General features: G+C 54.2%; 1 protein-coding gene across 6 annotated transcripts in view; it reads right to left on the reverse strand.

Annotated features, from left to right (window-relative positions):
* ETV4 (ETS variant transcription factor 4) overlaps nt 1-14,359 on the reverse strand; it is a 16,335-nt gene continuing 1,976 nt past the window's right edge. For 2 of the 6 annotated variants that reach the window (XM_082706260.1, XM_082706261.1), the window contains exons 5-13: nt 7,920-7,973; nt 6,567-6,693; nt 5,990-6,151; nt 5,567-5,835; nt 3,499-3,573; nt 3,274-3,342; nt 2,929-3,101; nt 2,559-2,660; nt 1-2,246 (exon numbers count right to left, since the gene is read on the reverse strand). In XM_082706260.1, coding sequence (XP_082562386.1) covers nt 2,022-2,246; nt 2,559-2,660; nt 2,929-3,101; nt 3,274-3,342; nt 3,499-3,573; nt 5,567-5,835; nt 5,990-6,151; nt 6,567-6,693; nt 7,920-7,973 — 1,256 coding nt within the window. In that variant the 3' untranslated portion in view covers nt 1-2,021. Of the gene's footprint in view, nt 2,247-2,558; nt 2,661-2,928; nt 3,102-3,273; nt 3,343-3,498; nt 3,574-5,566; nt 5,836-5,989; nt 6,152-6,566; nt 6,694-7,919; nt 7,974-13,021; nt 13,098-14,359 lie in introns of all 6 variants that reach the window. The other 4 variants (XM_082706265.1, XM_082706262.1, XM_082706264.1 and 1 more) reach the window with 4 other exon arrangements.

The raw sequence follows: 14,359 nt of genomic DNA on the forward strand, positions 1-14,359 counted from the left end.
GTAAACTCAACTCCTCGGTCCAGAGTTCACCTTCATCCAGTCCAGAGCTTGCCTGCCTCCTCTGAGTAGTGGCCCTCCAAGTTGAGGGATTTGAACAAAGAGCTGCGAGGAGTGGCGTGTTAATAAACAATTAACAGGTAGAGGGTAGAGGTCACAGGTCTGGGGATGGGGGGGTGGATATCACTCCTCACCCAAATCTTGGTTACTCCTTTACGCACACTCAGGACTTCAGGGTTTCCACCGACGTCTAGTTTCCCACCCAGATGGTCAGGCTTTAATGTGGAGTTAAATTATGTATTTTTAAGAAAACGTGTATTCTTTAAAAATTATATTTTAAAATGTCCTGTTCCTTGCTCTCAATTATAAAAGTTAACTTGATGTTTTCAGTTTCTAGGAAAACAATAACGTTGCTTTTCATCTGTGGGTAGTGGTTGACAAGCATCCGTTCCTTTGAGGGCTTGGGCTGGGGACCCAAGCTGCTCCAGTCTTAATAAGGGCTGAGCCTGTGTAGGCTCCGACGGCAGCAATTCTGGTTTAACTGGAGAGTGCATGTTCACCAGAGCCTGAATCTAGAACCTTCCACTCTGCCCCTCCCACCTGCACTGCTACCCCTTGTCAGGTCTCTTCCCTCCCTAGGTGTTACCACTTTCTCAGCTTTGCCTTTCCCATCTACCCATAGAAAACAGCCCCAGCATTCTGGTCTCCCCTAAATCTGGGGAAGGAGCCAGTATTTCCTATTCCCCTCTCCCTGTAGACCCAGAAGACCAAGTGTCCTTCATCTTCACTGATGAGAACACAGAGCTCTTCCTGCACCCTCTTGCCCCGGGGGCCTTTTTTCTCTCCCCATTCTCCAGATCCTCTCCATATAAACTCTTGTCCCCAGCTTTAGCAAAAACAAACCTGGAGCCACAGCAGGAGGGTGGACACACAGCTAGGGAATAGACACAGACAGTGTGGTCATGGGAAGAGCATCATGGAAACCGCAGGCCAAACTCTGCCTGAGGAAGCCCCAGGAGGGCCTCCAAGCCAGCCCTGTCTGGCCCCTGCCTGGCTGGAACAGCCAGTGGCCTGGGGGCACCAGGCCAGATTATAAAGTACCCATCAAACATTATTTCCGGATCCTGACACAATAATCCTGGAGTGGGGATAGAACAGGGGAAAGAACAGGTATCACTGAGTCCATTTTTCAGAGGAAAAGTCAGAGATCAACGGTCTTTTCCCAAATCCATCTGGGAAGCTAAGCATCAAGGCCAGGCCCCAGACTCTGGTCATCACCCCAAGGCCAAGGCTCTTTCCAACCCCAGGTCCTTCCTTCTCCCACGGCAGCAAAGTAGACATGGGACAACTAACAGGAGAAGCAGGGGCCTTTATTGGGGTCTGGCAGATGTGATGGAGGTTGGAGGTAGAGGTGGAATCCCAGGCCTGGGCCTAGGAAAAGGCAGAGAAGAGGCAAAGGGCCCTAGGAGCAGGAACCCAGCCCTCCCTGCCTCCACTCTGCAGCCCCTCCCCCACCCCAGGTTCCTTACTCCAGCCTCCCCCTGCCTCTGGGAACACAGAGCACCAAGAATGGACAAGCAGGACCCTCCAGGGCCACAGCTTGGAGTGGGATGCAGGATCCAGGATTCTGTCTGCCTCTTCTGCCCACAGGGGGAGATCTGGGGAGCTCAATGCACCCCTCTCCACCAGGACAAAGTGAGAACGCTCCTTCTCTGTCCCCAGAACAGACCAAACTTTTGTTCCCTGTGTGGAGGGAGAGTAGTGTGGCTTGGGCCTCTAAGCAGGACCTGGAAAGAGGCTGAAGGTGACACCCCCGGAGGAGCTTCTAGAGCCCACCTTGACACTTGCAGTGTTCTCCATTTTTCCTTCCCATCAACTCTGGTGAGCAGCTCAGAGTCTGGGCAGGGGCGACCGATGGACCAGTGGGGATCTGCTCCAAAGACATCTGTGGGTTTCAGAGTGAGGGTTTCCCCAACACCAAATTCCTCTATATGTACACAGGGAAGCCCCCACCGGCGGCAGGGCTAGTAAGAGTAGCCACCCTTGGGGCCAAAGGGCTGGGTAGGGCCAGCTAGCTCTGGGAGGTAGGCAGGGCTTTCGTCCAAGTGGGACAAAGGGACTGTGTCCTCCTCACTGACCGGCCGGTCAAACTCAGCCTTGAGGGCTGGACGCTGATTGTCCGGGAAGGCCAGAGAGAAGAGGGCCTCAGGCTCGCACACAAACTTGTACACGTAGCGCTCGCCGGCCACCTGGGGGAAGAGAGGGGCTGGGTGGACCTAGCGCTCCCTCCAGGAGGGTTAGAGACACAGCCCAGCGTGTTTCTCTCCCGTGCTGGTCCCTTCCACAGGCCAGCTCCCCACACACTTCCTGTTCTCCAAACTTCAGGCTTTTCAGTTTCTATATGGCACTTTTCTGGGAGAGGGAAAATTGTCTGCAATTTCTCCTTTCCTCTGGTTCATTATCTGCTCTCATACACCTGTTGAGAAGTGCTCCGCTGCCCCCACCATCTTCCCCCAGCTGCTGCCCCTTCCCCTCCCATTCCTGGGCCCTTGGTCCCCCACCTTCTGCATGATGCCTTTCTCGTAGTAGTAGCGGAGCGAGCGGCTCAGTTTGTCGTAATTCATGGCCGGCCGGTTCTTCTGGATGCCCCAGAGCCTGGCAACCTGAACAAAGGACAGAGTTCTGGAATGGGGGTGCTAGCTCAGCACACAAAAAATGGTGGGGGGCAGGTCAGAAAGAGCACCCGAGATTCTCCGTACAAAATGGTAAGCTGGTCCTACAGGCTATGCAGCAGTCTGCAGACCCAGGTCTGACGAGAATTCAGCTCAGGTAAACTAACTGATGGGGGAGGCATCTGCTATGTTCCCACGTCCCAGTATCTCCAGGCCCCAAAGACACAGGGAGGAGAGGCACAGACTCTGACAGGCCCACCTCCTCAGGCTCTATGAGTTTGAATTCCATCCCCCGGCCGGTCCAGGCAATGAAGTGGGCGTTCGTCGGGTCATCCAGCAGGGCCACCAGGAACTGCCACAGCTGCAAGGCCCCCCGGCGCTGGTAGGGTGGTCCCTCTCGGAACACGCCCACCCCTTCCTGCTTGATGTCTCCTGGGGACACCGGAAGCAGGGCCCATTAGGTTTGTGCCTTCTGGTCCCCCAAGCAACCCCTTCTCCTCTCCCCAGGGGTAATGGGATTCCTGGGTTGGGGTGGGTAGAGAGGTGGGGACACAGAGGGCACAGCGAGGACCCTGACCCTCTCATGAACAGTCACTTCTCTGACCTTCAAATTTCTCAGGGACAACGCAGACATCATCTGGGAATGGTCGCAGAGGTTTCTCATAGCCATAACCTTGGGGAGGAATTGCGGGTCATTCAGATCTAGAGGGGATTCACCGCTAAGCCCCCAGCACCCGGAGGGACTCCTGGCCAGAGGACCCTACCCGACCTCAGGACTCCCCCCACCTCCAACGTGGGGAGCTTGGCAGAGAGGAGGGGGCTGCCTTACCCATGGTCCCATCACCTGGAGAGTGCCCAGAAAAACCCTCTGTGTGAAGGTACATGGACGCACACCCCGGGACATCTGGGAGGGGAAGAAAGGAAGGGGGATGTTACAGGTGGCTGCAGGGGGAGAGGGGTGGCAATCCTGTCCACATCCAAGAACGTCTTCCTGCCAGCCTGCATTCCGGTTCTTTCCCCGGCTGCCTGCCAACCACCAAATCCCAAGGCAAGTTCACCCAGAGGGAGCGCAAGGCTTGAACCTCTCAGCTTGAAGTCTGGGCCAGAGGGCATGGGCGGCAGCAGCTGGGCCAGGCAAAGCTGTTGCACAAGGCCCAGGATTCCAGGCAACAGCTGTTTCCTGTGAGTTCAGGAGGAGGAGGGAGGGGAGGGATGAACCTCCGGGGAAAGGGTTCAGTGTCCATGCCTAAGACTCCCTTGGAATGGGCTAACCTCCGGTCAGCAGGTCAGGTTCCTAGCCCCGAGAGGGAGAGGGGGAGAGAGAAAACGTGTAACAGTGAGTGTGTGTGTGTGTAGAAAGGGAGGAAACGGAGGAGGATGGGCGCTGCGGGAAGACCCATAGGGAGAGAGGTGGGAGGGAGTGCGAGAGCACACTAGAACTGGAACGTATCTGTGTCTGGGGAAGAGGCGGTGGGCACTGGGCCGTATTTTTTCAGGTCTGACAGCAAAGCCCATTTGCTCCCTTTCCCTTCCATTCCTTAGGATTGAAATAGCCCTACTCCACCTGGAGGAGGCGGGTTGTGTGAAGCCACCCATTCAAGCTCCAGCCCCTTCTCGCCCTACCCCCTCCACTCCCACCTATGAATGAGATGGTGAAACCCGACACCTCCGGGAGGAGGCGGGAGGGTGGGCTCATTCATGCCTCCATTTTGTGAATGGAATTCCTGACTCCATTGAGAGGAAGCCGAAGGGGGAGGGGCAGGAGTTCAAGGGCATGTAACAAGATCTCCTCCGGTCTACATCCTTTGAAGGTCAGCAGCAAGAGCGTTTCCCTCCTCCCTCCTCCACCTCACTGCCAGGCGCGGCTCAGCGTCTGCCCCACGTTGGAGGACAGGCACACCCTTGTGGTTCTCACTTGGGCAGCCTGGGGGTTTGTGGTTCATCCCCCTGCCCCTACAAGATGGCACATTAGGAAATGGGAAATCCGAAAGCTCTAGCCTGTCCTGAGCCTACTCTAACCTCAGTATTTCTTTTTCTCACACAAGCTTGCAGATAAACTCAAATTTGGGGATGGTGACAATGTAACAGAAGCCAAGGTTTTCCGGGTCTCTCCTAAAAGCCTGGGCAACAGAGGCTTTACATTCTTGCTGGCCAAGAATCTGGCTGAGTGCCCCTCACTCTTGTCAACGGTCAGGTGGAACTAGAGTTTGAAGCAGCCCTACTTCGTACTGGAGGCTGGGACAGAGGGTGGAAACCACTCAGTAATCCTGCGTTCCCGCTGGGAACGCGTTTCTCTTCATTCAAATCCGTTTACACATATATTAAGATTTTATTTGTTTGTCAGAGAATGAGAGAACACAAGCAGGGGGAGCCCAATGCGGGGCTCAATGCCAGGACTCTGGGTTCATGACCTGAACTGAAGGCAGATGCTTAACCAACTGAGCCACCCAGGTGCCCCCAAATTCATTAATATGTGTGAGTTTCTGTGGGGACTGGGCCCAGTGACTCATCCTACTCATCTTTGTGTCCTGCAGCTCCACACAACTCATGGTCCCGCCCAGCACTTGGGTCTCAGTAGGTAACCCCTATAACCACTTGCTGAGAGAAAAAAGACGCAATGCCTCAACTTTCCTATTAAACCACAAGCCATCCGAGGGCAAGGAGCTGCACACCCTCATCTTTCCTCTGAGTAGAAGTTTGCTGACTGAAAAATGACAATTCTTTGGAATCTATGACAAAAAGGGAGCGTCTGGGTGGGCTGGATGTAGGAAGCGGTATCCGGGTGGGAAGGTAAAAAACTTGTAGGGAGACCTCCTGGGTTTAATGGAATCTATGCCACCTTCCCCAGCAATCCCAGCAAAACTCCTCCAGCCCCCTTTCCCAGGAGCATCTCTTACCTGAGTCGTAGGCGAAGTCCGTCTGCTCCTGTTTGATCACCACCCCCGCCCCTGGGTACCTGTGCCCATTGACTCCACCCTGGCCCACCGCGGGCTGGCCCGCCTGTTCATACAGGGGGTCGAGGTATTCCTGCTTGAAGCTCTGGGGGGGATAGGGCGGGCAGGGCTCCGACAGCTGGTGTGGGTAGGGGGCCTGGAGGGGTTCCCGGCCCCCTCCCTGGGAGGAGGTGAAGGAGTGGCAAATATCCAAGGGCTGCTGGAAGACAGAGCTGGATGTGGTTGGAAGGAGAAAGAAGATTAATTTAAGCTGTCCCTGTGTCCCCCCCCCACTCCCCCCAGCCCCACGCCAGGTCTCTTAGGGGCCGCTGGAGAACACTCAGGGACTGAGGAAGAACTGGCCCACAGATCTGCGGGTCTCCTTACCTCTGCTCCCCGAGGTACCCGTGGCCAGGGTGGGGCTGGGAGGCGCCAGAGGATCTCAGGAAATTCCGTGGTTCTCCCCGGGGGAAGGGCTGCAGGGGCGACTGTCCGGGCGCACCGGGGGCGGGGGACTTGATAGCGATTTGTCTAGGGGGGTCATAGGCACTGGAGTTGAGGGGGAGACAGGGGTGAGGGGGCAGAGAAGCTGGGCGAGCATCTTTGAACGCTTTATCCCCAGAGGACGAGGAGCAGAGGGTGCTGGGAAAGGAATGGCCTGAGTGAACTATTTCTCCCTTCTCCTAAATCCTGAAAATGGGTGTAATCTTGAGAATGCCTCTCCGTAGCCAGAGCAAGTGGGCTGCGCGAGCAGATGGCTTCCTCCAGTGGAAAGGCTTTGCCCTCCCGTGGAAAGATGCCCTGCTGTCCCCCTCCTAACCACTCAGAGGAAATCCTGAGCCTGTGCGGCTCCCTTATAGGGGCTCAGAAATCCTTTTGTTGTCTTGTCTAACTTGCATCCCACTGTTGCCCAACTGCTCCCTCCTCTCCCCTCCCCCCTTCCCTGGGCCGGTCTGGGGCTCACCTGGAATAAAGGCACTGCTCGCCATGGTGGTAGGGGAGTGGCAGCTTCCTGCCGCAGGACAGGGCCGGCTCTGTGCGGGGACTCTGGGGTTCCTTCTTGATCCTGGTGGTGGGGCTGTGGAAAGCTACTGCAGGAGGGGGAGCAGGCAGAGCGAGGCCAGAGTGGGTCACAGAGGAGGCAAGGGGAGCTCCTGACACCTTCTGCTTTTTGACACCTTCTGGTCTTTGCGGACCAGCAGGGTGATTCCCTGGGGCTCCATTTTCAGAGACTCCCAGTCAGACACTTTTAAGGGCAGTTTGGCTATTTACACTATGTCTGGTTTTATACGTCGGGCTAATGTCCAATCCTAACCGAAGAGACTGTCTAAAATTCAACACTTAATGCAACCCCAAACCCCCAAAAACACCTTTGGAGGCGTGAGCACCTCCAACCTAGGGCCTGTGGTTTTCCTGCATGCCCTGGAAAATTCCAAGGGAGAGACATGTTTTCTTCTTTGGTGCTATAAAGGATCTTTCTTTCTCTGGCGCGGGTTGGATATGCGCCCGCTTGCATGTCAGCTGACTACCATTAAGCACATGCTCCTAATTATCTGTGAAGAACATTGGTCTTTCCTGTGGCCCCTTGCTGGGTCCGAAAACTCCAGCCACCGGACTGAGGCGGAGCTGGTTCTGAGCAAGCGTGAGGTCCTGTCCTACTGTGCTGAGTCCAACGCCAGTGATGGACTGTTCAGTTATGGGCTGTTTCCCATTATTTGTGCCCTAGTTCATTTCAACGACGAAGACGCTTGAGAACGGGGTATGTGACATTAAAGTGGGGTTTCTCAACAGTGCACCGAGAACCTTTGGGACAGATAATTTTTCTTGGGGGGGGGGGCTGTCCTGAGCATTATAGGGTGTTTGCAGCATCTCTCGTCTCTACCCCCTAAAAGCCTGTTGCACCCCGCCCTCAGTCGCAACCACCAAAAATGTCTACAGACGTTGCCACACGGTCTCCTGCGGGGCAAGATTGCTCCCGCACCCCCAAGTTGCACAAAAGTGACTTAAAAGGGTAGAACTGGGCCCTGCTCAACTGGTCCAAACCCCTCATTTCAGAAATCAGGAAATGGGGGAGCAAGGGGAGGAATGTCCACGCGGAGGGCACACAGCAAGGATGGTGCAAACCCTGATTTGAACCAAGGTCTCCAGTTCCCAGTTACTGCCTAGGTCTTGGCATCCAAATCCAAGAATGGGGAGCCCTGTTCTTCCCCTTTTCTTTAGGAGAGAACAAGTTGATCTTTTGTGATTCTCTATCCCTGTGACTCATTTCCTGCCCTCCCCCACTCCCTAGTCCCTCAATCCAGGGCCCTCCACTCACAGTTTTCTGAATGGAAATCAGGAACAAACTGCTCATCACTGTCGGGTACCTGGGCTGCAGAGAGAGGTCAGAGATGAGTCTGGGTGGGCCCCTCCCCCACGGCAGCCCCCCAGAGACACCATTAAGGCAGCCTTGCAGATTAGTACTGGCCCGAAGGGGGAAAACAGCCTTCCTAGGACTGAAAGCAGCCCCACCCCAGGTCCTAGTGCCCTCCATGTCTGGGCTCCACTAAGACCCTGGAGGCAACGCTGTAAGTTCCCAGAACCTGTCTGAGCAGATTCCAGAGTCTTTTCCTAGAGGCTTTGTCTTTATTCCCTCCATTTTTTGGAAGTGAAGGCAGCCCTGCCCCGCAGAGTTCACAAAGCTCCCGCTCTCAGCTCTCAGCAGAGTCACATCTGGGATGTCTAGGCATTACACGGACATCCTACGAAACCTAGAATAACCTGCTGGAGATTCTGAATCGGGCTGGGCCCAGGAACCGGCGTTTTACACAACCTCCTGGGTGAACTCTGGAAGTGGAGAACTTGGGAAAGAAGGGATGGAGAAAAGGGGGTGGCTCAGGAGAGGTGAATAGGACAGTGGGAGAGGAAAGTGGCTGGGGACATGGGCAGATCACCGTGCCTCATGTCTTCAGCGTTTAGCTAGGAGAAAGGGCAAGGTCTGAGAAACATTCCCAGGGTGCCAGTGTGGGCAGAGCTGGGTTTGGGGCTGAGGCAGCCATAGGACCTTCGGACTTTGATTTCTAGTTCTTACCCTGATTCTCCAACTCCTTCAGGTGGGCATACACACTCCTGACCTCAGAATCTTTGGCCCCTCTCTCCAGAATAGATCAAAGTAGGAAGGGGAAGGGTAGACACCAAGAAGGACTTCCTGAGAGTCCAGGAAGAGAGTGGCTTGAAGGTGAGGGGTGGAAGACAAGGGGAACACTCTTAGAGCGAACAGCGATGGAGAAACTGATGGCTAAAACAACCAGAGTTGAGAAAGGCCGGTAAGGATGAAGGACGCCATGCCTAGCTCTACCCAAACACACCCCAGCCTCTACGGCTTCCCCCATCAGCAGAGGCTCCAGTTTCTTCCTGGGATTTCAGCCAGAGCCTCTGTTGGAACTCCTTCCTTCCCTGCTCACCTCCTTCAGCAGGTGGTTCTCCACAGAGCTTTCTGCAAGGAGTCTACTCCCTTCTCTCCTTGCTCGAACCCCAACCTCTTCCTCTTGGTCAGCCACTGAAGCCCCCACATTGTCTGACCAGGTCACATCTCCTACTTGCCTCTCCAGAGCTCATCATTCCTCCTCCCCAGACCTTTGTCTGCCTGGGTTTTTTTTTTTGTTTTGTTTTGTTTTCTGGCCACTGAAGTCTTAGCTCACTTTGTCACTTCCTCAGACAACTCTAGCCACCCACACCAAAGCAGTCCCTCTCGGCTGCTATCTTTGCCCTAGCGTGTACCGCACCGCTACCTGGATGCCTCTTCCTAACTCATTTATGCATCTTCTTCTTTCTTTTAAAAATGATTTTATTTATTTATTTGACAGAGAGACAGCAAGAGAAGGACTACAAGCAGTGGGAGTAGGAGAGGGAGAAGCAGGTGTCCCAGGACCCTGGTATCATGACCTGAGCTGAAGGTAGAGGTTTAATGACCGAGCCACCCAGGCGCCCTATTTACATATCTTCTTGTTTATTTTTGCCCGAGCATATACTGCTACCTACGCATCTTCTTCATTTACTTACATTTATGTGTTTCTTGTCTACCTTCTCTGCATGAAAGTTAAGCTCCCTGAGGGCAGGGGCTTTATCTTCCCAGCACAGGGAAAACAGGTCTGGCTAAGAATAGCTGCTTTATTTGTTGGCTACGAGAATAAACATACAATGACCACAATGACCCGGTCCTCAGGCAGGTGGGTGTCCTCTCTGCACACCTGGGAGCAGGAGTGGAAGGGATCCTAACCAACCAGCTCTTCCCTCTCCCTGGGGGCTTCCCTGTCTCCCCCCCCCCCACACGGTAATTGTAGGGGCAGGTCCTCCCTCCAGAGAAATCACATCTCACAAGAGATACATTGGGCTGTGATCAGTTGCTTGGCAGGAACTCTTCCTCAACTTGCTTTGACTATCAGAAGGGCCAAGAGCTTTAAAATACACATTTAGGGGCGCCTGGGTGGTTCAGTGGGTTAAGCCTCTGCCTTCGGCTCAGGTCATGATTCCAGGGTCCTGGGATCAAGCCCCACATCTGGCTCTCTGCTCAGCAGGGAGCCTGCTTCCCTTCCTCTCTCTCTGCCTGCCTCTCTGCCGACTTGTGATCTCTGTCTGTCAAATAAATAAATAAAATCTTTTAAAAAATAAAATAAAATACACATTTAGAGAGAGTAGACTTCTTGACAGAGGGATGGGACTGAGGGGTTTAAGAATCAGAAGCCACTAGCAGCTAAAGAAGAACTCGAGAAAAACCAGCAGAAAACTATTCTAAAGTGATGGAATGAATGAGCAGGACACGAAGTCCCCGGGCAAAAACAGGCAGCGTGTTTTCTGTTCAGGAGCACAGCTGAGGCACAAAGGCAACCATCCCCAAACGGACCCAAATCCAGAATCCCCAAGATACCGTTAAAAATACACATTCCTGGGGTGCCTGGCTGGCTCTCAGACTATAGGTACAGCATATGTGACTCTTGATCTCAGGGTGATGAGTTCGAGCATCAAAGTTCCTTAAAAAGAACGCAGGCTTTCGCAGTCCCCACCCCTGCAGAGCCTCAGTCCATAAGCATGGGTTGGGCTCCAGGCCGAGGTATTCTTAACAAGTATCCCCAGTGGCCCTTCAGAATAGGCAGGTTTGGGAAACACTAGATAAGGAGGGGGGACACTCTTGGGGCACAAGGGCCAAGCTCATCCCTGATGTGCCCTCTGGTCCAGCCACAGGCAATACCCCTAAAGCTGGCAGGATGAACAACATTTCTATCCCTGCGACCTAGACAAGGAGGGTCCCGAGGGCAGGGGAGGTGGAGAACATGGGGGAGGCTGACGCATTCCGGGCCCCCTTTGGGGCTTCATTAACTGCCGGTTTCCACTGAGGTAATGGGCTGGGGGCATCTCCTGCTGGCGTCACAGGCCAGTCATCGGCTACAGAGCCCTAGGGGTCATCTTCCCTTTCCTCCTACCTCACACCTGAAGGTCTGACCTGAACCCCCACACCTCCAGTGGTCCCAGGGGAGGCTACCCCGGCACACAGACCATACCCCATAAGAGGCGCCATCTTCTTCCCAGGGCCAGGAGAAGGCAGTTAAGACAAAACCGGGCTGTGGTGTGAATCCCAGTCTCTGCTTGGCCCCTCCCCAGAATACTGGCTTCTCAAACCAAAGGGACAGGATAGGGCCTGGCTCAGAAACTGCCAACAAGAACAGAAACAGGAACAGTGACACTGAGCCCCGAGTTCCTGGAGAGCAGGAGAATTTCTAATTACCATGTTCCATCTTAAGAACACGCCACTCTACTTATTTGTGGACTTTGGCTGCCAAGCTTGTGTGCCAGGGGCTGCCCCCCAACTCCATCCGGGCATGAAGGTGGATTTTATCTGCCTAGGGACATGGTATGTGATGAAGGAGGAGATGAGAAAAGTGCCACGCCAGCATCGTGCCAGAGAGGAATTTTAGGGAAAGTCCCTCCAACAGGGGGTGGTCAGTAGAAGAGAAGGGGCTTGGGAGCCTCCCAAGTTGGGCTCCGAGAGAATTGGGAGGTTAAAGCAGCCAAGCAGTTAACTCCCGCCCCCCCGGGTTGGCCATCTACCTACACCCTCTGTGCCCCATCACACCTTCTCCCCTTCCTGGGGTCCGATCCCAGGGTGAAGGGGCCTCTTGAGGAGTTCCAGTGGAGGCAGGGGAGACATTCTCTGGAGTTTCTGCTCCATTGTGTCACCACTAGCCTTGTCTCTCACCCTAACCCTGCCCCACCCAGGCAGCCTCTTGTACTGGAAGGAACCAGTTCTCTATCTATGGAGGGACATTTGTCCCCAAGAGCCTTCTGGAAGGGGAGGAGACAGAAAGATGTAGAAGGAGGCATTGTAGCTAGGAGAAACTGGGGGAGGGGATTAACCCCATCTCGTCCCACAGACACACCGAGGCACCAGCATGCATACACACGGATTCACACATTCTACTTCCTTTTTATTACATGGCAGCACACGGGTAAAACGTATCCTCCATGCACAACCTTCACACACTGGCTTTCTTTCTGGACTTGCAAATGTGATGGTTAGTGGGGGAACCAAAGGGCAAAGGGACTGAAGACCATAGAGGAATATTTGAGAGCAGTAAACCTTTTGAAAAGGGGAGCACAGACCCACCCCTTTAAGAATCCCGTAAAACCTATGGACCTTCTCTTCCTAGAAAAATCCACATTCCTTTGTGCATGGTGCACCCCTAACAATTTTGCACAGGATATCGGAGGGCGTAAGGACCCCTGCAACGTACCGAGAGGCTCTGTGAATCCAGACTCTCCATTATAGACCCCAGCCTCATACAAAGGACATACGTGGCCCAGACTCAATGTTCCTTGCTACCAATTACACCCAAATCATTGTCCCTGAGAGCTCCCGAGGGCTCCCAACAAGCCCAGAAAGAAACCTTCGATCAGAAGCAGCACATTTTTGACCCTAGCCAGACACATCCCGAGCCCAGCCTGCCTGAGCCCGGGTCTCCCTACAGCAGACTGATTCTTTCTGTAGCAACTCAACAGATCCCAGGCACCCGAAACAGACAACCCCCCACCGCGACACACACACTATCTAGAAAAACCTTAAATTCAAAGATGTCTAAGCTGTCTCTACAGAGCCCCACTTATACCCATAAATAAGCCCAGACATCAGACTGACCCACAACCCCATCCTTGCAGACCTAACCTGGCATCCCCCAAATTCTTCACAGCCCCACCCACACTACAAGGAGCCACTGCTTCTCTCCAAATTGGGCCTTTAAAAAAAAAAAAATCAAACTTGTGGTGGGGAGGTTGGGTTCCAGCCCCCATTCCTCCTGATGTACCTACCCCACCACTGGCAAGTTTCCAAAGAAGCTAGTCCCCTCCCTACCACCCCAAAGCTCCCTCTGGGCTGTTGGGGTCACTGACCTGGTGGGAAGAGGCAGGAGAGGAGGCTGGGGTGCTGCTGGGATGGTGCAGGGGGACAGGGCCCCGGCAGCTGCATCTGTCTCCGCAGAGAGAATGAGAAGGAGCGAGTGGGCTCAGCATCCCCCTCTCAGGCCTGGCCATCCATCGCCAGCTGGGAACCTGAGCTGCTCCCTCAGAAGGAAGGAGAGGGAACCAAGGAGATCCCCACCCCCACCTCCCCACCCACTGGATTTAAATGTACAGGGACTCCCAGCACACACTCGTCCTCACACTGACACATGCGGATAGACACCCGTACTGTCTCCAGACCCCCACCGCCTAGGGGTGGGGCTTCCAAGGTTGAGAGAGCATTTTTTCCTCCCCTTCCCCTTCTAGACCCAGGCACAAATGGACCAGCTGCTGCCAAAATGCCAACCTCTGAGCCTACCCCCTATAACACAGCCCTGGGAGCTGCCCGCTGAGGGGAGCAGAGGGACCCTCCGCTGACAGGCGAAAAGGCTGGCAAGCCAGACAGAAATCGGGCGTTGGGAAAGGAAGTCTTGGAGAGACCGTGGAAACTGACACCCCTGCGTTCTTCAGCTCCAGCCCAGCTCCGGAACCTCGAGAGGAGGATGGGCAGACTGGGCATATGTTCTGCCCAGAACTCAGAGCTGGGCACACAGGGCTTACAGAGTCTGGGCAGATGTGATCGTTCCCTCCCCAGGAACCCCAGATCCCTCCAGCACCCATACAGCCCTTCGGTCACGGATTCCAGGATTCCACAAAGTGTCTCGAGTGTTTGCTATATGCTAAATAGCCGTTTTGCTAATACACATATTTTGGGGGATACCACGGTAGTCAAGGCAGACAGTTTCACTCCAAGGATCTCAGGGGTTTTTCCCTTCTACCTCAAGCTTTTAAAGATGGTTCAGAGGAGCTGGGCATGGGCTTTAAAAAAAAAAAAATCACCTAAGATACCCGGGTGAAGGGATGGGGAAATTCTGAAGAAAAGCCCTTAGTAAGGGGTTCCTAGTGTGTGGTTTCTTGATTTTCAGAATGTTCAAATAAAGGGACCTTAAGATGGGGGTATTAACCCTTCCCTCTCAGACTGTCTAAACACCATAAGCCTTCTACCTACCACCTCCCAGCGACACCCTGAGGCCCCACCAAAACGCACTGAGAGATCCAACCAGAAGAGCCTGAGAACACAGCTCCCAACCCAGAGGAGGCCCAGCTCCTGACCCCACACCAGCCGGCTGGAAGTTAACCCACCAGCAAACACCCTAGCCAAAGTAGGGGGAATTTGCCTGGGGCAGAAGTATTCCGGAGAGAAGGGGGAGGGAGGGTCGATTGCCATCA

The sequence above is a fragment of the Mustela nivalis genome (genome assembly GCF_964662115.1).
Source record: "Mustela nivalis genome assembly, chromosome: 17".
NCBI lineage: Eukaryota > Metazoa > Chordata > Mammalia > Carnivora > Mustelidae > Mustela > Mustela nivalis.